Source organism: Cloeon dipterum, chromosome X, assembly GCF_949628265.1.
Source record: "Cloeon dipterum chromosome X, ieCloDipt1.1, whole genome shotgun sequence".
NCBI classification, from domain to species: Eukaryota; Metazoa; Arthropoda; class Insecta; order Ephemeroptera; family Baetidae; genus Cloeon; species Cloeon dipterum.
Genome location: NC_088790.1, coordinates 15,300,903 through 15,328,636, shown reverse-complemented (window position 1 = coordinate 15,328,636; position 27,734 = coordinate 15,300,903). Strand labels below are relative to the sequence as shown.

Here is a 27,734-nt window from a genome sequence, read left to right as displayed (position 1 = left end):
TCAGCATAATTTCAAGACGTTTTAGTGCTACTAAAGTGATGCATATTTTAGTTTACGTCTTGAATATGAATTGTGTGGGCCTTTTTTGTCCAAGCAAAGATTTAGTTTTGCAATTCGACACACGCAACCAAATACTCAGCATTTGTTTTATTTGAATCTCTTTTCGGGCTGAGCTCTTGCGGTGGCCAAAATTGTCGCTTTATCAATTGTCCTGCAGTATCACTAAATTGTTATGTTAATTGGTTTCTTCTCTCCCTCCGCTTAAACACCTTGAGCGTAGGCTTACCACTAACAATAGAAATTTGGTCCAAATCACTATTCGGGATTATGTCATTGTCTAGCCATTGACTTATATTTCTTTCACTCCCTTTTTAAATTCCAGGGAACGCCCATGTGCGCGTTATGAGGAGAGTTTATTTATAGTCCTGATTTCTCCTGCAACCTTTTCTGAAGGCGAAAAATATAACAATCTGACGTGATGCGGTTAGGATTGATATCACTTTTCGCATCCAGCTTGATGCGAAAAAAACGTTCAAGACCTTGGATTTTTTTTAATTCTGAACAAAAAAACCAACCAATCCTTTTTTTCTAAAACATCCTAACGAGGTCCTTTGCTAGCAGGAAGATAAGAATTTTGTCTCCTCTGATATTAAATGTGTTTTTGTAATTGTTGATACTATTTGTTTTGTTCGCAAACACCAAGTTTTGGCGTCAAGAAGTTGTGTCGCTTAAATTTTATGCACTTTGTAAGGAAAACAAATAGATTTCACTGTTCTCAATATCTTAAAGAAAAAATTGTTTGTGAGTAATAGAATCTTAAAGAGGATATTTTAATCGAAATAATTTAGACAAAAACGGAATATTTTACGGAAAAGTGCCATTTTTTATATAAAAATATACAATTTGCCTAAAAAAACTATAATCATCACGTATATTGCTCTATATAAATTCAACACTTTCTTGACATGCTAATTTTTTTGTACAGTGTGTGAATTTTTAAAAAATACATCGATCGTTTGGATCAGGTCAAATTAAATCCAAGTAACGTGCGCACTGAGATCGTATTGAGTGCGGAGCACGCCGCGAGATATCCCGTGATCATTGGTGGGCACTAATTAGAGCGACGGTCTGCTCTTTTACTCAGGTGAGGACGGTGCTGGAGAACCCAACCAGGTACCACGTCATTCAGAAGCAGAAGAGCCAGGTGCGGCAGTACCTGAGCGAGTCATTCCAAGGCGACGACTCGCTGGACAGCGGCACCCCTCCCGCACGCACCACCCGCTCCAGCAAGAGGTCGGCCACGGCCAGCTCTGCCCCAACCACTGCGTCCCACTCCCGGAGGCCGTCGGCGCTTGCCTCTAGTACAGGACCTCAGGAAAGGGTCATGTCACCAGGCCTCAGTTCAGTTGCCACCAGCGTTTCAGAGGTGAGTACAACCACCGCCGATTTTCTCTTCCTTTTCCGAATCCACGCGGTCATGTTTTATTACAATTTTATTTGGTTAAATTTTTTTGCTCCATATTGAAACAACCAAAAAGCTTAGAAACAAAATTAATTATGATTACTTTCATTGAAAGAAGACCAAAATTAATTAAATATTAGAATATTGACTATAGTAATACCACCTATATTTTCTTTTAATTTGAAATAAGTGTAGGGTAATCTATGTTCCAAAAACTAAGGATTTTTAATTTGGTTTTTAGAAACTTTCGTGACTCAGAAACAACACAGATAATAATTTCGACTGTAGTGATTGTTAATATTACAAAAGTGAGCACGTTTGATATAATATGCTGAAAATTACTTTTTTACTCGATAGGTATGTACGTGGGGTTCCCTTGTTTAACACACCGCCATTTCGGACAAACACGCCAGCTTAGAATATTTAAACGATAAATGTTTCTCTACTATATCTATGATTTCCATTTAAGGCTCGAATTTTATATTTGCATAAAAGCTAAAAGAAATGCATGTGCCCATTTTTTGCACAATTAATTACCACTTTCTTGCTGTTTATTTTGGGCATTCTAATATTTATTTTTCCATCCAACTGAGGAAGCCGATGCAGGTGTAAATTAATGTTTTGCTATAACTTCCAAACCTGCAATTTTTTATAATCAGCGTGATGGAGTAAAAAAAGATTTATTCATTAACACACGCAAAGACATTTATTCTCTCTTTATTCAAGAAGGTAAATTCTGAGAAGGAATAATTTGAATTTCATAATACCCACAGAACACTGAACTCCGAAAATAGAACTAAATGCAAAGGAGGCCTATTTTTTCACTTTGCCACCTTAAGGCACATTTTTTATATTATATCTGCTCTATCGCTTTAGCCGCGAAGGAAAATGCCATTAGAGGCAGTTAATCCACGTCCGTTTGTGACGTCAATGCCGTCTTTATAAAAAAATCAAACTTTGTGTGCCGCCCGAGATTGAGCCAATTGAATCGGAAGCTGATGCCGCACTTCCAGCAGCAACAAGACAATGAATGAAAAGTCACGTTATCAAACACTAGTAGCGTGTCGCAAAGAGAAGCTTGCGCTTATTTACTGCGGCGTTTAACGCCTGTCCGCAGATTATCGCGCTTTTTATTTGTCTTAAATGTGTTTAAGCGGTCGCTCGGCGAAAAGTTTGCGTCCGAGTGAGGTGTCAAGTGGTCCTGTTGTCACTAAAAGCTTCTCTCGCGGCGTGTGTCAGAATTAAATTCACCTCCGTCGTGGTTAGCATTACAGTGCCGACACGGTAATCGGCTGGCGGCGTCGGCGGTTCATACCTTTGTTGCCTTACACCAAATGCAGCGAACACCCGACTCTATAAACCGCATTGATATATTTAAAACTTTCTCAAAGCTTGCAACGAGCTGAAACTCATGAAAAAATTATTTGTTCTTTTCTTCATACCACCTCGAAAAAGTTGGAAAGACCATGCTTTCAAAGCTAATTATAAAATCATATATTTGTAAAAGTTTTTAAATTAAAAAACCAAATTTAGAAACACAATATACGAATTTTTTTACGTATTTTCCCTATAATTGAATATATGTAAGGAGTTTCCTTCGTTTTCCTCCTATCTTAGACGAATTAATGAGGCTTAAATAACCAGACTATTTTTCTGGGTGCTCACACGCGATTAATTCGGTCTGATAGCGCTCTATATAGCTTGTAGTTGTCGAACCCGTGATAAATATTTAAAATCTCGGCCAGCGTTGAAAATTTTGCCGTGTCCGATTTCCAATTTATACACTCTCCGCACTATTCTGAAAGAAATAATTTAATTTCTTGATATGTTCACTGATAAAATTGTGTGCAAAACACGGGTTATCCATTAAATTCCACTAGTCTTTTTTGCATTTAAATCTAGGTGACATTTTTGGAGGGGCTCTATATAAAATGGAGATTTATTAATCGCAGGGCAGTTCATTTGACGTCTTATAGAGTGTCCCGTGACTAAAAAACCTCAGATTCAAGGCCCAGACCACTTTTTTTTATCTCCCAGCACCCAGATTTTTTTTTCTTCTTGCACGGCTTTCTGAGCGATCACATGCTTTGCAACCTTCATTATGTAAATAATGTTGAGAAATCTCAAGCATATTAGAATTTGGTAGACATTTATTTGCAATAATTATTTCACTAAAATATAATTACACCTTAACAAATGTAAAATGCCTCTGCTAATGGAATTCTAAAATTGTTCAAGCATATTAACAAAGTTTATTACTATTTTATCAATACACGTACCTTGGAAGTGGGTAAAATCTTTTCAATGTTCAAGAGTTGACCGGATATTTTTATATTTTCCAAAAATATAGCAGATACATTCGTTCTTTGTTATATTTTTTCTGTTAATCAGTTTGAATTTACAGATTGCCATAGGGCTGCGTGTTAATTTTTTTAAACTTGTTTTCTTAAGTGTTTTAAAGTGAATGAACGAGAATCTAAAACCAAATACCATTTCCAGAAAACCACCAAAGATCAACTTTTACGGTACATCTTATTACGCAAAAATTTTTACCATTTTTTATTTTTATCTGGGTAATTATTTTTAACATTTTTGCTAAAACTTAATAAAATAATTTCAACAAGCAATATCTTGGGCAAAACGGTAAAAATATTGATTTTAAATTATAACAATGGCAATTGTTCCAATATTATCATACAAATTTCAAGGTTTTTTTTATTTCCATTGAGTTTCAGGATTTTTGTAATAATAAAATTAATCTGGATTCGTCTACCACGAACCCATAAAACATTCAAAATTGTATAATCCAGCATCATAAATTTGTATATCAAACTACTATACGTTAAAGTAAAAACAGAACAAGGCAAAGAAGCGGGAAACTTATGATCAAAATTATTTCTTCGTTTAGGGGCTATAAATGTCTGACACCGTTCAAATTTTGCTGAATTTGTTGCATCCTTTTCTTAAAAAAATCTGGCTAATTTTCTGGTCTTCTTTATCATCAGCTCGTGCCTGATAAAAAAACGTCTTAGGGGGCACTAATAACGAAGAACAAGAATTACACCTTGTTTGAAAGTTGATGGACTAGTCTAAATTTAGACTCTCTCATTCGTACTTTTAGCAAAATATATATTACCATAAAAAATTATGTAGAGATAGCGGTGAAAACCGGCTACTTTCCAGATAGTCCCATTGAAAGTGACCGCAGTGAGGCTATTTTTAAATCAGAAAAGAAAGAGTTTATTTTTTGCGGTCGTCCATCCTATGCTTTCATCTTAAATTTAGTACGGAGCTAAAAACGACCAATTAACCCACCATTTTTTGTGCTCCCAGCTTGATTTTTTTTGCATTGGAAATTTAAGAGAAAGGGAGAAAGCTCGCAAAAATGACGCACAAGCAGCTTCATCTGTTTTTACTGACATAAAAAATAAAGAAAATCCACCCTCATGCCATTTCTATCGGGGTAATCGGCACAAAAGAAATGCAGCTATATAGTGGTCACTATATATAATGCCACTTAGAAAAAAGATGGCGCATTGAAAAGCCCTCGACAATTGATCAAATAAAACGAATCTTTCTATTTGTAACGATTAGACCGAACATTTCTCTTTATCAAGAGGAGCTCATGCTGGTCCATCACCTTTTACGACTCAATAATCATCCCCCTAATTACTGCCACAATCGGTCTTATTAATGTCACTCGCCGCGGCTGGAACAACCCTCACGGCCGAAGCCAACATACGGGCCCTCTGTGCATAATGCAGGGGAACATAAAATCGGGTTCGTCCGGCCACCAGAGCAAATTTACCTTTCCGGGGGGAGAATTTACTCAACGTGATTTGTTCACAGTTGTTTACAAAGTTAAAGGTTGCTTAGCATTTGATAGGTAAGTCTTTAAAATATCCACACACCATTAAAATATTCCTTGAAATTAAAACTTCAAATTTGGAAACATATATTGGTCTGTGAACGATCGTGTTCACTCGTGCTAAGAGAACATTTCACGTTTTCTACCCACGGTAGCAGAGCATGAATGTCTTGCGTAGTTTGTTGCACAGGCGCTTGAATGGGCGATGAAGGTTAGTTAGTCTATTTGGCTGCTGGACGACGGATCGGATTGCACGCGGTCTGCGGAAGGGACTAAATGTGATTAATTCCGGACTTGTTTCTCAAGGGATTACTCATTGTTTTGAATTTGTGCGGCTTCCTTTAGCCGCCGCGGTGTTCTCGGCGTTTCACAGCCGCGCGTCGTCTCGCTGCCACGCACATGTCGCCCGTACCCTGGAGAAAATTCGATTCACACTGCGCCTACTTTCACTAAAACAAGATATCGGACATCATTGGCGAATAAAATGGCTGACTTTCAAGCTATAAATAGAATGAATTGGTGATAAAAATGGCGGACGCAACGTTTGGGGAGTGAGAAATAAAATGAAAAGAATTTTTCGCAACGAGAGTGAAGATATTTGAATTTCATCACGGAATCTAGATCTGAGATATTTTTGACTGTTGAGAAATAGTATGTAATAATTTACAGAAAAATTTATTTAAAGTTAAAACTCTCCCATTTTTAAAAATTTGAACTTAAACATGCATTTTGATATCATCATCACAAATTTCATCCTATTTTTTTGGAATAATCTTTATAACAAGCTAAAATAATGATTTTAGGTTATACTAGGCCTTAAAGAAATAATAAAATTGCAAAAAGTATACATGATAGTAGAAATTCATACGCCATATGGATTCATTCCGAGTTTTAAAATTTCAGTGTTGCTTTTTCTTATTACGTTTAAAATATTTTAGAACAAACAAATTGGACAAACGTAACATTTTTTTCAAATTTAACATTCAAGAAAAAGCAAACTGACGAGCTAGCAAATATTGCAAAAACGAAAATATTGCGTGGGTAATATCTCGCCGCACTGAGCCGGAATCACAATCGATTTAAATCATTGATCACTCAAAAATTGCCACCAATAATGCTTTTTGAACAGAGGGGAATTAAGCCACTGTACAGTTCTTGAGTTCATGCGGCAGGCCACTCCAAGGATTTACCAACCTGAGGGTAAATGCTCGCTGGCCGAAAACGGTGCGCACTGGCGGCGGCTGCAGACAAGATTGGCAAGATAAAAGCCGCCGTTTGATAATTGTTACTTTGTATAATATGTATGCGGTATTTACAATTTTTATCTCCTATAATTAAAACACATTTGTTCTCCACCTTGAAAACGAGCTTAAAGTTTTAAACGCGTCAGGCCGGATGTCGCGTTTTGGCTTAAAGGATCGCCGAGGTGAATTAGTGGCCTTGCACTCTATTAAATTGACACTTGGACTGATGGCTGATCTAATCAGCGATCATTTGTTTGCGGCCGCTCTGCATCCCCCGCGATGGAATAGCATGCGGGACGTTTTTTACGTTTCCCTTTTCTTTCTTTATTGGTGCACGGTGCAGTGAGAGTGAATTAGCTGAACGTGCCGGTCAGCCTGGTCACGGCGGAGTGAAATTTCAAACCGCCTTATTGGCTTATTGGCCGGCCGCGAGAGGGAAAGGCAAGAGCAGCTCCCCGCCCGTCTCGCCGCTGACGAATTAATTTGATATTTTCGTCTGCCTGCACGTTGAAGACCATGCGTGCGGTGTGAAAATCGCTCGGATATGACTTCTTCTTCTAATGTTCTTTCCTCTCCTGCACGACACCTTTACCTTCCTTTTGATCTCGCCAGTTCACTCACCTCTTTGCAGGAGTTGGCAAACTTTGAAAATTAAAGTCAATTTCTTTTCATGATTTAATTTTTAATGTACTACATAGATTTTTCTATTTATAATTAAAATAGTTTTTAAACTAAACTACAAAAAGTAGAATATTTTTTATCTATCTATTAATCAGTCTTAACTCTGCTTTGATTAGTAAAAATTAATAATTTAAGTATTTTGTAGTTTTATTTATTGTTAGGCAAATTTTTCCAACCCATTTTGGCTTCCCTCGCGTGAAAAAACTTGACAGATTTTGCCTGTAATTTACTAATTAAATGTATTTCCGCAAAATAGTTGATTTTAAATCCGGTAGACTTGTGGAGTTTTCTTTTCGGATATTTCCTTATTTTGTGAGAAAAAATTCGGCTGATGGTTTATAATTTCTGGCTTCTGATTTTCTTATCAACAATTTCTCTTGAGTTCCTGAAAAATAAAATAACGTATAACTTTATCTTATCTATTTTTTGTCTTTTCCAACGACAAATCTATTTTTGTCCATTTCACGGCCTAATTGATTCCGTTTTATCCCATTTTCACTCGACGGCGTACACGTGTCTCGCGTCCTAATGCTTTCCAGTTAAATTGTGTCGACGGTTTCAAGAAGCGTCCAGCCGGCACGTTTATCGGGAGAAAAAACAGCAAGGATTGTACATCACTAAAAGCAGAAGCGATAAGACGGGTGGGACGCCGCAATTTTGTTTTCTTCCAAGTGCGCGTGCTGGGCGCCAACCTGCAAAAAAAAGAGTCGGGAGAAATAATTATATATATATTGGCCAGCTTTCTCGGACGAATTAAGCTTGAATCGCGTTTAAATTGATGAGATAAATCCGGTAAAATAAGGAGATAATTTCTAGGGAAATTGCAGAACGAAAGTGACAGTTCTTATCTGGATTTATTGCGGAAATTATCGCAAAGAGCAAGTGGTCGAACTTAATTTAAATGTATAATTTTTAAATGACGCTTATAAAAAGTTGTACCATTTGTATGGAGAAAAGTATCTGTCATTCTCACTTAGGCCATTCATGAACCTTGTATTTTTGAGTGGGAAGATCACAGAAACAGCGCCACTTAATTTTTAATCAAAAACAGGTGCGCAAAGTGATATTTTCATCAATGACTGAATTTGGCCAGTAAATTAAACGGTAAAAGCTGACTAAAATTTAATATAGAAATCTAAATATAGAATAAAAAATAAACAGGATTTGGTCTTCTTTTTGGAGTTTTTGGTTTGACATGCGGACTTCTCTCATACTTCACATATTTTTCGCTTTCAGTCAGAATTTGAGATCGTCACTATAAAGACTAAAAACGGCTAAATCTGACAACATGTGATTTATACCTTATGCAAGCCATTATTCTTTGGCACAAGAGTGAAGAGATGAAATAATGGAAATAACTATTCAATTGAACAGTAAAATGGTTTGTATTGAAGAAAATCCTAAACATAAACATATTCTGAAAGTTGAAGGAATTTCCATTTTTAACATATTAGCCACAATGTTCTTTATAGTTTATTTTATTTTCCGAAAAATTTGGTCAGTCGGAAAACAGAATAATTATTAAAAATGCTTCAGGTGGTGTTTTTTTTAAATTTTGTCTTCTGTGTGATGTTGATCCTGATTTGTCTCGACAAGTGGCATGTTTGAGTTTTCCTGCCTATAGGTATCGAGCGCACAGCGTACTGTATATTTTATTATCATTCGTTCGTTGGGTCGGTGTGCGCACCTCGTTTAAAAACAAGAGTAAATATTAACTGTCTGCGCGCGCCCATTCATTTTGATTGGATCCAAGGCCGCGAGACGCGTCTGCCCCTTTCGTGCGATCGGTATGTAACGTGAGTATGCATTATTGTACTCACGGATAATGGAAAGCGATCGCGGTGCAGGTCGGATGCCTGGACTCATCAGTCCGCGAAACGAAACCGGACACTGCGAACACGCCGTCGCGATGCCCGGCGGCGATTACACCCGACTAATTTTCACGATCGGCGTCTGCATTTTTGCGACCCGAGTGCATTTCCTTCGCTTAGCAGCTTGCGGTCGTGGCTTGTCTGTCGCTCGGATGCTGCACTATTTGCATAAGATCGAAAAACCGCAGCCATGCCGGCTCGTTTTCAAGAAAAACTGCTTGCTACCATTGCGGGTAAAAATATATAAGTCTCCTTCGTCGGTCACTTTCCCAGCAGATTGCTCTCGGAACGTCTGATTTGGGTCATCGCCGCGTTTTCACGCACGATGACCTCTGCTGTCAGAGGCCGGCCGCGGATCGTCCCACTTCGTGATAAGCTTTTTGGCAAACTCATTTAATAATCCGCCCTCTGCCAGCTTGAACTGGCCAAACGAATTGATTTAAATCTCAACAAATAAAAGATATTGATCAAACAGTTTGCTGGTGGAGTAAATATTATGTTCTACAAATTTTCCTTTACAGTGCATCGGAAAGATAAAATAGTAATATAAAAACCTATTTATTATCTCTTTAATTACGTTAACACTAGAGAAAAATGTTATGGCCATTTGCATTCCTGGTCTCAGTTAATTCCAACCGGGATATTATGTGAAGTCAATTTTTAACCAATCCTGTTTTTCACCGTTTGAATCACAGATAAAATTTTTCTTGAACCCTAAGAAAAATTCATAAAAGAAATGTTACATAGGTTTTCAAATGCGAAGTATCATTTGTGGATCATTTAAAATTTCGTCTACGTGTTGCTGCGTTGTACGATTGGCCTTTTACGAGCTGCGTGCAAAGTAAAGGAGACCTCGAAACCAGATAAATAAGATGCGCTCGAAATTGGTGGCAATAATTTTGGTAAATATCTGGTCAGACTGTGTATTTGTTTTGAGTGTTAAAAGTTTTGTCACGTTGTCTTGACATTCGCTCAGGTGAAAAACGCCGTAAACAAGCGCAAGTCTTTTATCTCGATGGCCAAGGAAACGCTGAATATGAGATTTAAGTGCCAATAATCTAATTTATTGATCAGGCACAAAGTTTTAACGATGCAATTAACGACCGAACGTTTGCTCTCCGCAGCACCGCTGGTTAATAGGGATTTGTCCACTGCTCGCTCAGCTTTAGAGTCGCTAAAAAAAGTTTATGCTATGCCAGAATCTTGACGATTGTTGTTAAATAAAACCTTCATTTATCTTTCTATGCTCGCTAAAATGGATGGTTGGATATACCGGCCATTTAAGTTTGGAAAATTTTTTAAGGGGATCTTTTTTGCAATGGCAAACTTTTTAAAATATAGAAATTTTGTAAGGCTACGCGTTTCGTTTTACGAAGAAAGATGGAATTAAAATGAGCATGGTCGAATCATGAAATTAAAGCAATTTTAGTCAGTAAACTATTTTTCTTGAAACCAGCTATACTTCTAAAAACAACAATAATTGTAATTATTACTGCTTTTCCGATGAAAATATTCTAATGTCTTTGCCCAAATTTTCGTTACACTTGATTTTTTTCTCATTTACTGTTTTTGCATTTAATTAACTCAATCTCAAAATTAATTTAAGACGGGATTAAACTGTCTCGACTTAATAAATAAATAAAATGAGATATTTAATTTAAGAAAACTGCAAACTCTAAACATTTTTTAATAAAAAAATCGTAAATGTTTCAGTCAAAACATTTTTCCATCGTTAATTATTTAAAAATGTTTTAAATTTGCACTACAGTTTACAATTTCTTTATTGAAAAATTCCACCATGATGCTCACTATTATTTATTTTCATCATATACGCTTTTAAAACTATCTCGAAAATTTTATGAATTCTAGAATTTACGGTAATCAAACACTCATATTTAAAAAAATGAGCTGGTCAAATCCACTGATATTTTGGGGAATTTTGGTAGAATGGTTCCCCCATTCCAGCTAATTCCTGCCACATCCGTGCAAGTGTGCGGCCGAATAATTCTGGATTCACACTTGACAGGCTTTGGCATTGCGTTCACTTCCATCCACCCTCTCGGGGGCATCTCGAGTTTCAGCCTGCACTCTTGACAGTCGAAGCAAACAAAGTACAGTGGGCGTTTTTCACCCACTTTTTCTTTTTCGTCGGTGCTGCTCTTGATAATGAACAAGCAGGCAGCTAATCCGACCGGCCGACCGATGGCCGAGGGGACCGCGAGTACCGAGACGCATGCATAGGGGCCGCGAGGGGGCGGGAGTGGGGCCGGAGGGGCCGCGCCGGCAGTGCACCGACGACCACGGCAGCGGCACGACTCGCTCGCTCTCGGAACGGGACGCCGGACATGCGTGTCCTCTGATGTCGCCGACGCTGCTGAGCATGCCCTGCAAGGTAGGACCCTGGCACAGGCCTCTCCTCTTTTAAAATGATAATTTTGGCTGGTTGAATTAATCAACGAGCGTGGCTTAATCGATTAATATTTAATAGCATTTGATTGAGGTGTAAAAATAGTCCATGAGATTACGATTTCATTAGTTGTAAGATCGGATAATTTATTATATTCTTCAAACAGTTAAATACATCTGCTACATATTCAAATCTCGCTCCTTAAATAATAATAAAATATATATTACTTTATCCAAACGTTTTTGGGACTCAACTTGCGATCATGAGGTTTTACAGGTAGCAAAAATTTCGACCGTTCTTTTTTTTCGTGTTTTTTTTCCGTCCAGTGACGACACGGCGCCTCACAAATTTAGACTATTTTAATGCTGTTTGCTTGTTGCACCGCTTGCAGTTTTCGTCGAGATAAGCAACTTAATCGTTTCAATATGCGTGACAGGCAGGTGTCGTGGCCATTGCGAAATTTCATTATGTGCTTGTTTCTAAATAGACCCACAACCACAAAAAAATCACGTCTGTACAATTATTTTTTTTAAGTAAAATTAAGCTGTAACTAAAGCATTGACCTTGAACTCATCGACCAATTGTTGAAGAAACTATGACTTGTAAATTTGCTACTTGTTATTTTTTACTTATGCTGGAAATATACAAAATTTAAACCATTTCCACCAACGTTTTCTGTTGTTGTTCAGGTCTGGGATTTTATGGCACTGTAGTAATGATTGTCCTTAACTGGATCATGTGTTTTAAACTAGTGGAAATGTTGACGCATTTCCTGATTTGATTGAAAAAAAGAATCTGTTCAAATTTAAAATATTTTAAGGATACGGGACAGCTCAAGTTAGCAAAATTTAGTCTCAACATACACACACTTGGATATAATTAGATTTCAAAAGAGAAGTTTCCGAATCCGAACACCTCTTTCAGGGACGAATTCTTGAATCAATCCTATCAATTATTTTAAAATTTAAAATAAAAAAACGCAAGTTGTGATTTTTTAAAATGCATTTTATTTTTTTTGTTCTAAAATATCCACGAATGTGTTTTTAATTATTCAGGGGTACAAGTTTGTGGTGACCTTTTTACATTGACCGTTTCTGCTCGATAGAAAAAATCTCGGTGCGATTAAGGTAATCTGAGGATGATGAGCGGATTATACTGGCAGTAAAAAGGCCACCTCTGATAAATGTCAAAGCAGTGCATGAATATCTTTATCGCTGCAATCTGTTAATGCTTTATTTATGCATGGTGGCGTTGACCCAAGCCATACACACTTCAATGCAATGACAATATATATTTACACACACAAGAGTTGACTCTGGTGCAGGACTAAATTTAATTTTTTAGAAAATAATTTAATTAATATTGCTAATGTAAGCGGTAATTGTCTTTGAAAAGAGGTTTCACAAGAGGGCGGACGTTTGACATAAACTCTCCATTGGCTTTCCATATAAATTTCTGACAAAACAAAAGGAAAAGTACATTATTATAATTGGTACTAAACATTAAATTTACCTCCAACAAAAATCCAGGGGAAACATAACACTTCCATTTTTTAATCAACATGAAGCCATTAATAGCGTTCTCAATTTTTTTTATACTTTCCAGTTCAACATATGTTTTGATATTGTTGATCATTTTAAGTTTTGTTAAACAAGAAAATTAAATTTCCTTTTAAATTTACATATCGCACATTTTCAATATGGCCTATATATACGAGCCATTTTCATGTCCAAATCGAAATGGATTAAAATTGATTTAGAGACGATTGAATTTGATCACCTGAAAGCATATGACCTGAACCCTTTCACTGATTCTACAAGGATTTTAGCAAAAAATATATTGATTGTCCGGATTACAGACATTTTTTTTCAAATGAAACATAAGTCAGCATACAATATTTACTTTTGATTTTGAAACCAAAGCGGCTGCATTTCTTAGCTCGAAACTGGTTAATCAACATTTTTTTAATACAAACCAAGATGCATACCAGTTTTTTGTCAGCCCTACCTGTATATATTATGCCCCTGTTGTTAATTTAACGAAAGACAGAGAAAAATAATCAGATTCACCAGCACTTAACTAAAACTTAATTCGCTGAAATTTCGGCGGCATATTTTATTCTCTAATCGGGAACATCAAAGTGTCGCGTATTTTAGCAACTTTATTGGCCCAGTGTCCAATTAATTATCTGGCTAATAAGCTTTCCCAACCGTGGATCGAGTTTTTTGCCCTTCGCGCGTGTAATTCGATTAGCCGATACGCATGTGCATAATTATGCCTCACATCACTTGACCCGCGGCTCGATTGTTTTTGACCTGCACCAATGAAGGCCCCGGCCAATTGCCGCCGCCATTATCCAATTGAAGCGCGCTCTCTTTTCTTACGCATGTACATCTCTATATTTTTGTGCCCCTGCTCGCTCGCATGCGTGTTTTACGGTCTCGGCAATTTGCTGACGCGCACCACGCATGAATCAGCCGCGCCTTATCAATAACACATTTAATTAATTCAAAGCTGAATTTACTCCAGCCATGTGCTGGATACACAGACACACGCAATTCTCGCCGCTATCGAAGGAGACAGAATATAAAAGCATGTGCAAGAAATCAACACTTTTTGTCTCTGATTGTCGATCCAATAAAAAAGGGAGAACGGCCGAGAACGGGTTTGGAATGTACTTGAGCGACGGCTACCACACACAGTTTATTTTCTCTGGACCACAGTTACTTTTATTTCGTCTGCAGGTCAGTTTTTGCGTAAACGTGACTCTCAGCCCCAATTTTTTTTAAGTGGATTTTGTCAGAAGGCAACAAGTGAAAATTATTATAATTGTTTCCTACAATAAGCGCAGTGGGTTATTAAATTATTGTTTTTGACAGTTTATTCTTCTTTATGCATTAATCAAAAGAGGACCTTACTAAAATTTCGCCAATTTCCTCCAAATTTTTCGGCGCTTGTACATATTTTCTTGGCAGAATTCAATTCCTCTTGCTGAGATCTATCCAACAAGGTTTGGCACTTTTTGGAGAACCTCTTTGTTGTGAAATAAAAAAAAATCTAAGTAGGGAGACGTCCTCAGTCCTCACCGTGTGATAATCATGCTTGCTTTGCGTCTACCTTTCTAAAAAAATTAACAGTATTGCCTACGTCAATTATTTTTAAAAATTAAATTTATTTCAAAATAAGATAAAGTTATAAAAATACTTAAACATTTTGCCTTCGGTATAATGATATAATTCACGTGAATTTCTCTCGCAATGTGTTATATAACATTTTAAGAGGCAAAAATGCTTTAATCTCCATGAAGGTTTTAGTGGTTGAGAATCAAAGGTGGGAGGCGCATTTTTAACCTGATTAGTGCCCTAAGCTTTTGGTAAAAACAGGCTTTGAGAGGAGAAACAAGCACTTAGCTGGACACACCTGCCAGTGCCGTCTAATTATACGGTAACTCCTCCCAGACATTTTTCTCTAAAGACGTGAAAAGTGCTATGAAATTTATGTAAATGGGTGTCATTCGCTGCTTCTTATAAAAACCAGTGAATTGACGTGAAAATCGGCAAGTTGCGCCGGCACAGAATAAAGTGGTTGAGTCGCGTGCCTTCGTTAAATTCCCAAAGCGTGAGAACTTTTATAACTAGACAAGAGTTTGGATTTGCCTACCTGTTTTTGCTGTTAAACGGCTACAAATATATATTTTTCTATTGCCACCAAATGAACCAGCTTTTCAACGATTCTTACAAACATTTTGGATACTATTTACATATTAGTTTTTGGCGATATAATTGCCATCCTGTTCGTATGAATTAAGATGCATACACATATATCACCGTAGGAAAATTGTGATTTGGCGGAATCGGAATACTTGCGAGATATGGTGCTCCTTTGTGGATTTCGCATTAGAATAAAATCGATTAAAATCGAATTTTGAAGCCACTATTGCACATAATTACAATGATATTATGGACTCTACTCCTCTACTTGATGATGTTCCATTTTTTTCCCGGAAAATATTCCTTTAATTTTTTTCTGTTTCTGGGAAAATTACAAATAGCTCATTGATAGTTTGAAATCATGTTTTCAAACTTTCTGAGTTGACTGCTAGGTCTTGTAGCTCAATTAATTTGGTCAGTTTTGCTGTCAAATATACTAAATCATAATTTTTGAATAATTTATTTTTGAAATAAAAATACTTAAAGAACCTTTTGGTCAAAAATGTTAAAATAGGATATTTCTTCAGCTTAATAAAAATGTTAAATTTTTATTTGCTCTATATATGGTTAACCATTAAAAAAGGTAGCACAGCCTATCTAGGCAAAATTCTTTTGGGAAAATTTAAGACTTTTTCGGAATATCAAAAATTTGAAAATCGTGTTGTGTCTCTTTTATCAAGGTGACTCTTATGGTGATTAATAAAATACCTACTGTAAAAAATTAAAAGGTGACGATCGCTCTTCCTCTGGTGTTCCTGACTAATCGAGACTATTACCGATAAATATTTTAAATTTCTCAAAAGATGAAACCAATCGAATTTTCTTATCAAACATTGCTTACTAACCAAATTTCATTTAAATTTAGAATTAACTGAAGACTTATATCGACTTGGAAATTTTTGGTGATTTTCTTCAAAATCCGTAGATCGCTAAATTCGTCAAATTGAAAATTTTCCACGCTATATATAGTCAAATAAGCCCACACAAACAAAAAAAACTAAAAAGCCGGCCGCTATGTATTTCGAAGTTTTATTTTCCAGTTTCAAAGAAACCATTCTTGTTTTTATAGTGATCCATTTATAAAAAAAAATACGAAAAAAATATTTAATTATGAAATTTGCGATCCCTTTTTAACCATCAATAAACACAACAAATATTAGTTATTTAATTTGATATTTGGCAACATTTGTGATAAAGATTTTAGTGTATTAAAAACACCATGAGCAATAGGGATTGTAAAATTGGCGACAGGCGACTTCTTTGGCAGCTAATTAATGGCAGCAATCGCTATCCGACACGCTCCATGTGCCAGTGATTACTATGGAACAAGTGTCAGTGCGCTGCTCGTTAAAAAAACGAGTGTAAAATACACAATTAGGAGGCAGCTCGCAGATGCCTTAATACAACGCATCGGTTGTTATTATGCAAACTCGACTCATTATTAAAAGAGTGACACATGCGTGAGTGGCGAAACGGCTTCTCCTCGCATCACTTGTTATACTCTGTGCTAGTTTTCTTTCATTGGAAACGCGAATTAAATACGTGTTACTCGGAACGGCTGGTTGCTCCATAATCACTGCTGTCGCTTTTTGCAATTTACCGGGAAATATATTGCCTCTGATGATTTACATACCGTTGCCAACAAACTCGTCCGAGGAATGTAATTGACCAGAAAGCTTAGATTTTAGTAATAAAAATTCAATAGAAATGTGAATAATTTTGCATATTAACACCGTTGCTTGGGTCTGTGAATAATGTGCGTGGAAACTGGATCTTAAGCCTGGAAAAGTAAAGAGCTGCTCAGCTGCTGTCAAGAAATCGTTGATACTTTGTAAAGGATATTACAAACTTGCGTAGGATAATTTTTCCGCGCTTTCGTCGAGTTCTTTCCACCGCGCGTCGTGAAACTTAAGACTGCTACTATACTTGCCGAGTTACACACTTTCCTTGCGAAGGAAAACAACCTTTGTGATGCAAATACATTAAATATATTATGCTCAGCCGCGCAGTAAAGAGCGCACTTCACGCCGGATTAATTCAATACACTTATATGTCAACTTGTTTTCGTTCCAGGGTGAAGAGTTAATGGACGACTGGCTGTCACTCGGCGAAGCTTCCTTGCCTTCGGACAATCAACTGAAAAATGAAATCGACCCACAGGTAAATGACCGCGTGTTGTAATATAAATAGACACGCTTAAAAACAAATAAAGGAGATTGTTCAATAGTTTAAACTATAGAAAGCCTATTGAACCATACTTTTTTAAGGCTTTGTATTATAGACAGTCATTCTATTAAAAAAGGCAACTATTTTTAGATCGCCATGTAGAGTATTGAAGTCCAGTTAAGTTGGTTTCCAAGCCGTTTTATTCTGGGACAATTACGTGGTGTTCGGCATGAAATTCTTGAGTATTTGTCCCTATGTATGACATTTTTTTATGAAAACGTTCTTTTGGTCTATGTTTAACAAATATTTTTAGAACGTATTTTCATGGTAAGAGAAAGATTTTTTTAATTCAGAGAAGTTATTTTCTATCTAAAATTAATTATTTTGTATAAAAATACATGTGTTTTCTTACATCGAATCACACAAATGGAACGAGTGGAAACCAGTCCTTATATTTAGTCAAATATAATTTCAATTAATTTTCTAAGTCAGCTTCTTTTCGGGATTTTTCCATTTTTTTTTTATTTAAATTACGTAAAAAGAGCTACATTTTTCAAATAGAAAATAGGTATAGTTGAAGTAAAATCAATGTAAATTGTCTTTGATACCAAATGAAACGATTTTTTCAAAAGAAATTTCAAAAATTCGTTCCCTAAACATGCTTTAAAAAGGGTTTAATATGCACTTTAGTCTAAAAATATATTAATTTATGAAACTTAAAAATTGATTTAAATTGTAGAAACGTTAGAAAAGGCATTACTTTTTTTGAACCCAGGAAAAATCAAGCATGCTCTAGGTAGGGCTCAAAAAGAATTTTTTTATCTTGGGAGTGTATTACACTTATTTGCTTTCTATTCCCCCTGCGTTCACCTATAAGAGAAAATTAGATTCAAATAGCCACAAAAATGGAGCTGGGGTGTGATATATAAAAAAGCTAAACCGATAATGATATATATCGAAGCCACTTTTTCACTGTCTAGTTGAAAGATAAAGTTTCCAGAGCTGTCATCGCGAGCAAAACTTGACAAACTGAATAATGTCAGCACACGTATTTTTCCTTCTGTTCGCTGGAGGAAAGAAAACCGCACTTTTTTCACCGTCGGCGTGCGTGTTTTTTTCGCAGGCTCTGGCAGAGGCTCTGGGTGGCGGCAATGCTGGTCTATACGGCCAATTCCACCCGTTCAACGAGGTGTTCAACACGGCGGCGGCGACTGGAGCGGCGGCGACCTCCTCCTCGTCGTCGTGTCCTCCGGACTTACCACAAATCAAAGTGGAGGGCAGTCAGCTGAGCGACAACGAGGTGCACGCGATTATTCGCGATAGGCAGAAGAAAGACAACCACAACATGAGTGAGTCTTTTAGAATATAATGATGCGGCCCCCCGGCACAGTGCCTCGTTTTCTCTCCCTCTTAATCCAGTTGATTTCCCTCACCTTCAAATCAACGCTTCTTGCTTTATTCTGGAGTTGGATAAAAATAAAAACAATGCCACAAACAGAAATTAAAAAAAAAACAATACAATATTGTATGTATTGTTATAATGAAGATAATGTAGCCAATAAAGCTAAAATTAGAAATTATCTGCAAAGGAATGCATCCAATTAAGACTGCAAAATTAAAAAAAAAAATCAGTCAGTCTAGAATTTTTTCCTTATTTTTAAAATTAAAAATTTACGGTCAATTTTGGCCTTAACTAATTTTGGTTAAAGAAGATTCATACTGCTGAACCCTGGAAAATTCCTGATGCCAATGCACATCGAAGGATTCAGGGCATTCAGTTAAAGCCAAAAATTGACCTGGTTAGCACTGAAAACTATTTAGAACAATGGCTGCAAAGTTGACATGCTTTTGAAATAATGGCGAGAACTGTCTCCCTATACTTGTTATCTTATTTTAATTCACAAAGACTTTCATCAACCGCATTCGATAGGTTTTGATAAGAGGAGTCAAAATCTGCTAAGTAAATTGGTCAAGCGCAGTAAATTTCGAAGAAAATTGGAATTTTAACTGGCAAGGTCCTTTTTTATTACTGCAATTTGTAGAACAAATTGTTTAAACTAACAATTGGATAAACCTTTTACTCTAGCCTAAAATTCCAAAATTGCCTTCAACCTTTACACGTTATTTTTTGAGTAAATATGTAATTATTCGTAAAGATGTCACCAGCTGTCATCTAAATAGTATAAAACACTGGAATAAATCAGATACCACTGTAGAATAATTTATAATTTGAAAAGTAATATTAAATCGATATCACACGCACATATCCCGTTTTTTTATGACGAGGACTCGCGACAGAGAATGTTTGAAGTTGATGTCCCGCAGCTAGTCATGTATCCTAAGTGGGCGTAATCCTCTTTAACTTCTAGTGGTGACATTTTCCTATTACGATTATTTGGCCTTGAGCAAATTGATTTTTATAGACGCACCTGTCAAACCGAGTAAGGATTTAAATTTCTCTCGTCCTATCTCCCGAGCCAGTCTACATAGTCCCTCCCTATAGAACGTGTCAGTTTTACGACTTGCGAATTATTATTTATATTCCTGCTACATGCACGCACACACGCTCCAAGATGGGTCTTAGCGATGTGTGGCGCGTGTGCCGAATAAATTTGCTTTTTAATTGGCACCTGCACCTGTGGCGTTTCACGCCGCACTAAGAGCCCATGACAAATTGCTTCATTTTGGCCCGCGTTTTTTTCATGCGTGAAACTCACCATATCAAGATCATTTTTAAATGAGCAGCACATTTAGCGTCCCTACTGAGAATTTATATTTTTTAGACTTGAAAAATTGCGACAATCAGCCATATTTTTCATGGGCCTTAAAAACCATGCTCATGATGCCTATTTTCGCATTTTTATGTCACTTTATACGCCAATATATGTTAATTTACGTTGCGACGAAGGGCAGCCGAAAATGCCTAAACCAAATCACAATTAGATAGAAGCGAAATAAAAACGTGCTCCTTTTTTAGCTTGTATCCCCTCATCAGATTAGAATTTTTATTTAAAGCCGGTGAAGATGTTTAAAGAAGAAATATCGTGGTGCAATCATGGAGTGGTTTATTGTCTCTTTAGGGTAATTAGGCAAATGCGCAAGCGTTGCTTTAGCCTTAAATTGTAAATTAGCATGAAGCCACACACGCACTGGCCCTCTGAATTCAATTATTAATGCGTATATAAATGGTTGAGTATTTTAATGAGGCATAATTTACATTTTCGCTGCCTATAGCGGCCACTTTGAGCATTTTTTGCGTGTCGTTTTTTATAGCTTTGGATTCACATGACTTATAAAAAAAGGGCATTCTAAATTACAGTCGAGAGGCGTCGTCGTTTCAACATAAACGACAGGATCAAAGAGCTCGGCACCCTTCTGCCAAAAAATAATGACCCGTGAGTGATAATCCGCTTTTCTATCCACATAAATTATTAATAGATTGTACTGTATCAGGTACTTTGAAGTGATCAGAGACGCGAGACCCAACAAGGGGACCATCCTGAAGTCATCCGTGGACTTCATTAAGTGTCTCAAGCAGGAAAACGAAAGACTCAAGCAAATCGAGGAGTTTAGCAAAAAGACGGAGCAAATGAACAAAAGGCTTTTGATCCGAATAAGGGTAAAAACATTTAATCCAAATTTCATTGTTGCATTAACAAGCCATACACGTACACAGAAAAATATAAATTTATTGCTTACCTGCTGAAGCTAAAATTGCAAAATGATTTGCCAGGAGCTGGAGCTGCAAGCCAAGACGCACGGACTGATAGCAGATTGGCAAGCCTCGGAGCCCCTTCCACCAATGAACATGTCATCAGGTTACATCAAAGCCGAAGATGGCACAAGTCTAATCTCACTCAGCAATGTTGTGCCGCAACAAATCCAGGTACTTTCAACTAAAAGAAACTGGGAATCTGAATGAAATAATGACGTTTGAGGCATTTGGCAAGCATTGCCCATAAATATGGATTATTATTATTTTTTTCCTTAAGGTGGCCTTCATTGAGGTCAACGTTTCTCGAGATAATTTGCACAATACTTGTAGAGATGTTTACAAAACAATCCAGAGTGGATGCGCAGTGGGATGTTGTGAGCAAAGTCCATGAAAAAATAGATGACGTGTTGCAAGTAAAGGAAATGCTACCTGAATTTGTGTTTTTGCTCTGGCACAAACAATAACTTGGAGAGCTTGACAAACTGTGTACAAAATAGGCATCAAAAATATTAATGGCAATTTATAGACTTAAATTTAATTAAATTTAATCTATTGTTAATAATAGTTGAAACGTCAACACTGCATCAAGCAGCTTGTCACTATCCCCGCGAAACGCATCAGTATGCTAACTGACGGCCTTGATTATTGCTACGCTTTGCATACAATGAATTGTCTGCGAGTAGCCAACAACAATGAGCCTAGAAATAAATACAATATCAAACGACAAATAATAACATTCAGGTTTCAACAGGGAAGACATAAATCAGGAACGCTAGGTTTAACCTTTGATGTCTTTGTCTACTAAACAAGGTTGTTAAAAGGCTCACCTAACAAATCTATATATTGATCGCAGCAGAACTTTTACTGCTTGGCAATAAAAATATGGATTCAAAATTAATACCTATGAAAACTGTGTGCTATTTTCCCCAAAAAGAGATAAGTGGACTGAATTTCGTGCATTGTTGACGGATTTTCCTAATCCTCTTATCACTTTAGAAATTCTTGAAAGCAAAGAACAAAAAACAGTAAACCATTTTCATTCTGGGCACGATTGTTCTACCACATTTAATTAATTAAATACATATTTCAATAATTTTGAGTCGTCAAACGAGACAATTCTGGTTTGACTTACTGACAGTATCAGCAAATATCGTCTTATTTCAAATATTGCTTTGTAAATTTTCAAATTGTGAAATAAAAATTAAGATTAAATTTGTTTGCCGTAAAATGTCTCACAAAATCAAACCCACGAATCTAAAATTTAAGGTGCATTTTGTGCCAAAAATTTAAAACAATTTTTGTTAATTTAAAAATGTGGTATATGCATGACAAGAATAATAATCCAAGATATTTTATTACATATGTGAAATTGAAGTACAAATCTGTTCAGAAATTTCGTGAAAAAGAATTTAACCTGCACTTGCTACAGTTAACAGTGCCAATTTTTTTTAAATTTTGAGCCTGTAAATCTCAATTCAAATCCCAATTTCCAATAAACAAACAATTAAAAGCACAAAAACTCAAGGGCTGATTTTCTCAAAAATAAATGCGTCAACCAGAGAAAAACTCGCATTGTTAAGGCACTCTCAGGAGTGTCAAAGCAATGTGAGGTATTTGAGCAGTTGGGGGATCTAATACTGGCTACCCAGTGTCACAGATGGCAAAATGTGGTTAGTTTAGTGACTCGAAATGCTCAAATTTCTCAACGGGCTGGGAGGCGCACCGGCGCCAACTCGCTACTTGCTGGTTTGCACCTTTCCAGCATGCGTTATTTGGCTTCACGGGACGCATGTCTAGCGTTTCAATGCAGTCCTCGGTGCGGAGGCAAGTGGCCCTTGAGTGGGCTGGGTCCCTGTGCGGCCTGGTGCGCCCATGTTATCCGTTCGCGGTGTTATTGGGACCGGGTTTCAGCATTCGTGCTAGTGCAGTGCGCGCCCTTCCCGGTCCTCCGGTCCTCGGACAGGGATAAAAAGAGCAAAAAAAATTTAGGTTTTAAGCTAATATTTAAATTTCAGATTGTAATTTGTGTATTTTTCAAAAACTTTCAGATGCCAGACGTGGTGACAGAGGCAGCAACCTTAAGTGTCTCGTCGCACATGGAGGACTTGATGGAGGACGATTTGCACGCAGTGACCCCAGTGAACCTAGTGAACGGGGACCCAATGTTGTCTTCTCCAAACGTGGCGAGTCCAGTGCACAGTCTCATCGAAGACATTGACATGATGGTTTAGGATAGGGAGAAAGACAGCCAGTTGCGTCTTCAAGTGCCAATAGATCGCCTTGTTCAGAGACCGCCCAGTGAATACGTTTTAGCTCAATAATTACACCCACACACATTCACACAAGTGAGAGAGCGTCACGGTCATGTTATGAAACAGTAAATAATTGTATTTTGTTTAGCAGTTAATTTGATAGTACTGGTATATATTGATATAATTACAGAGTTTATTAACAGCCGTAAGAAAACTGTACTGTTGTTTGTAATCCCATATTCTCCAGATTTATTTGTTCAATTTTTTTAAAATGAAACTTTTTTTAAATTAGTAGGGCTGTGAAATCAAAACATACAAAAAAGTTATATGCCCGAGTTATTGATTGGTTCTATCGCTGGAATTAAGTCCCTTGTGCTCCAAGAGGTTGGCATATTAGTTGAGATTTTCCAACTCATAAAATTGTTTTTGGTCTGTTTTAAGTCAGAAATAATATTTTTAGTAGTAAAATTTCGATTTAATTTCAAAATCGAGATAGTTAACGCCATGATACAATGAATAACTGATTGTGAGTTATATTATAACTAACCATATAAGCTTCCTTTATTATCCTTTCGGAAATAAGTAATTACAGCCCTTGCAACCAATAACAGAAGAAATATAATTAAAAAAGTATCTGATACTGTCACAATATAATTCATTTTAAAAATATAAAAATCAAAGATGCTTTTCAAAATATTCTTAGGAGATTATACATATTTGGAGAGTGGTTTCATAAAATTTCAAATTAAGCAATTTGGTGTGGGATTTTTTTCAATTTTTCTAAATGAAGGCCTGGACAAAAAGTCAATTTAAGATAATTAACTGTCACAGAAATTTCTTTAAAAAATTATTCCTCAAATGAAAAAAAAAACGAAAATAGCAGCTTTTTCTGGTAAAAAGCCAATTATAAATATGACCGCAATGGAAAACCTCAAGAACCCGAAAAAACATGAAAATTGGTTTAAAACAAGTTTTTTTACCTTTCAAAAACAGTAATTTATTTTGAAGAAAAAAAAACCTCAGAAATTCACAGCCCTATTAAGAATTAGTTAGCAAATCTAGGTTAAGTTTGCGCGCGCGCGCGCGCGCGTGTGTGTGTGTGTGTGTGTGTGTGTGTGTGTGTGTGTGAGAGAGAAAGAGTGATAAAAATGGAATGTGGTCAATTTGACAAGACTTCAAGGTGCTTCCATTTTCAGCAGTCATTTGTTTGTGAACTGCTGTTGCAGAATTCCATTCAGCGCGTGTACAGATATTTTAAAAATAGGCACATGGCGGTCAGTACAATGTAAGTCAGAAGTTTCCTCTCTCTTAAGCTGTTGGTAAAATTTCTCTGTCAAAACTTAAATCGTGTGCCTTTTCTAGTCAGCCTAAGAAAACCTTCACCTTGAAAGCGATTGACTTCTTTTTGCATTGCATGAATTGACCATTCCATCGATATGGTGCAAATGACATGTGTGCGATTAAAAAATACTGGTATTTTCCCAGGGACGAGACTCACGAATTCAATTAGAAAGGAAAAGGGAGGAAATAAAATCCAGCTAAATGTGCCTTAGTGTGAACTCATGTAACAAAATCGTCATCCCTTTGATTTGTCAACTGAGGAAACTGTTTTGTTTGTGACCTATTTTGATTGTTTTGCAGAGACACTCTAGCAAGTAGATGTTGAATTGCCTCTGAACTGAGTATTCACTGAACTGCAATATTGGCTTGCGATCAAAATAACACGTGTAATATTTTTGCTGAAATAAATACACAAAAATTGATCTATATTACTTAACTGTTGACTTTTCTCTCTCCTACTTATGAATTTGGCTTCACTCACAGATGTGCTTAATCACAAATGACATTAATCTCCTGGCCTGCACAAATCAATTAAACTCTGCCGCACATAATGCTTACTGACAGGTATCTTACAAGGCAGGGAAGTTGCGCTTTTTACTCTTACGAACTGGATATTCCATTGCCAACCAGTTCTTGACTGAGTAATGAGGTTGGTTACTTTCTTCTTAATGGATTGTATATTTATGCTAGGTCTTAATTCTGATTTTTAAAGCTAGATTTTAAGTGCAGCAGTCACTCTACTTACGAGGTGTAAATAATTTTAGCTATTCGGAAAGCAAAGAACAGGACAACTATTATCCTAGCGAAGGATACCAAGAGTCAAATGAAATTATTTGGTAATTTTTAAACTATTTAAAATTATTACAGTTATAATCTGAAAAAACTTTTTTAGTACTACTTTTTGGGAGGCAAGCCACTTTGTACATATTAATATTGTCCAAATTTTCTGAACAATATTTTATTTCACTCCACCCGACAATGATATCAAGACTTGACTAAATTATTATCAAATCATATAGCAGGCAAAATATATAAAACCACTTAATACAAATCAATCCCTTTTATAGTATTTTTAGGACATATTTTTTGTTTAAATTTTGAGTTAGAGATTTAAAGCTTCCAAATCAATAGGCTAAAAATGCACATAAGTCTCACATTGTTAGGCATTTTAGGTTTTAAAGAATTTAGCTTATATTCGATTAATTGTTAAGAAAATCTGAACAGAAAAGTCGATAAAAATTATTTTTACTTAAAAAATTGGAAAAAACTCAAATTTTCTCAGTATACCATCGGAATAAATATACGAGAAAATTGGCACCAAAGTATGCATGCTAATCAAGTGGTGAACTCTGTCTCCTTATTGTCTCTTAATATCTCCGAAAGGTAAATTTATCATTTAACAAAACCACCTTTTGCGAGAGCTACACCACAGCAAATTCGGAATGTTTGCACTGGAAAATTATATTCATACAGTTTGAACATTTCAGACCACCGCGTGTGTCTCGACCCTTGTCATCTCTGAGGACTTGGTCTGCGCCGCCCCCAAAACTTTTCATCCCTCGCGCCCCCGCAAGTTTTGCAAGTCAGAACATGAAGAAGCAGAGGAAAGGAAGCCATGACTCCTGCAATGGTGTTACATTCCATTAAATTACCGCAGCTGCACGCGCGTACATTTGTATTCGTCGACAAGCAACGGCGGGGGCGACACCCGAGCTCCATGCCCCTGCGAACCGCACTTTTAGCCAAACTTTGGGCTCATTTTTCGGGTGCACGTCAAACATGACTGAATACTTGTTCAACCGCAGGAGTCGGACGGTTGGGTGGCCAAGCCAGGCCAGGCGAGGCTTGTTCCTTTCTCCTCAACGGCACCAGAGGAAACAAGCTGCTTTTCTTACTCCTCTGGTGCTCTTCCGTGCGGGGAAGGAAACACCCTCGACCAACAAAGTGCGTTTAATTGGTTAGAAAGTTTTACACGCCGAAGAACTAATTGCCCAGCTCTGTTCTGTGACCAAAAATTCTGAATTATTATTTTTAAATGTATTTGATTTTGAATAATAAAAATAGCAAGAGATATAATGATTCAAGTGATGGATTAAAACTATTTAACTCCTTATCAATAGAAGTTAAAGAGGTCTTGATCACCAGAGTTAAAAAATTAATGTAATGAGTAATGCTAAAACAACACGTCTCTCTGATTGTGACCATTGTGTCATTGAAACGATGTTATTGTACTGCTTTGAAATTTTTATGAAGCTAATTTTTTTCTAATCGTCATAGAAATATTAAATAATCTTGCAATAATTTTACTATAATCTCTATTCCGACTTGATGATAGGTTTATTTTTTATTTTTGCACATTTGAAGTTGCTAAACAAGACCTTTTATTATTACTTAAAATAGGCCTCACTTGAAATTTTAATCACAAAGGCATTATTCAATTGCCTAATCAAAGTCATTTTCATGTTTAAAAACGCCAAATAAATTTCGAATTGTTTATTTTTATTTATGAATATCGGAGCTATTTTTGAAAAATTTTCACCTCTTTTCTTTCAACCTTAACTGTTCAGTACTTTTTCAAAAGTTTGTTGCATATAAATTATATCAAATATTAATCAATATGGCCAAAAGTAAAAAAATACGTCCTCTTTTGCGTCCACAAATCTCAGTGTAGGTCCTAATGATTTCAACTAAAGATAATCGTGCTAATTCGTTTGGTTGGTTGTGATTTTGGAAGAGCTGCCTCATCATCTGCGGGAGAAGAGGGCTGGGAATAGGAAGAGAGAAAGAAAGCAGGCAGGCTGGGCACAATTTCGAGCGCAAATAGTAGGCGGGCGGGCAGGAGACGTTGCGAAAGGGCGAAGCCTCATTAATGCTCACGGCAGATTGAGTCTGGAAGAGGATTAATCCTCTTGAAATGCAAATTGCATCGCTGGAGTTATCAGAGAGCGCTTTTTACGGCTCAAATCACTCGATGCCGGTTTTATTTGTTCGCCCGCCGGCATAATAATTTATTTAAG

General features: G+C 36.6%; 1 protein-coding gene across 4 annotated transcripts in view; it reads left to right on the top strand.

Moving 5' to 3' along the window:
- Positions 1-25,153, top strand: part of Mitf (transcription factor Mitf) — a 46,756-nt gene extending 21,603 nt beyond the window's left edge. For all 4 annotated transcript variants that reach the window (XM_065492982.1, XM_065492981.1, XM_065492980.1 and 1 more), the window contains 7 exons: positions 1,145-1,426; positions 17,317-17,403; positions 18,533-18,758; positions 20,729-20,804; positions 20,863-21,028; positions 21,143-21,295; positions 23,173-25,153. In XM_065492982.1, coding sequence (XP_065349054.1) covers positions 1,145-1,426; positions 17,317-17,403; positions 18,533-18,758; positions 20,729-20,804; positions 20,863-21,028; positions 21,143-21,295; positions 23,173-23,355 — 1,173 coding nt within the window. In that variant the 3' untranslated portion in view covers positions 23,356-25,153. The remainder of the gene's footprint in view (positions 1-1,144; positions 1,427-17,316; positions 17,404-18,532; positions 18,759-20,728; positions 20,805-20,862; positions 21,029-21,142; positions 21,296-23,172) is intronic.
- Positions 25,154-27,734: the final 2,581 nt, after the last annotated feature.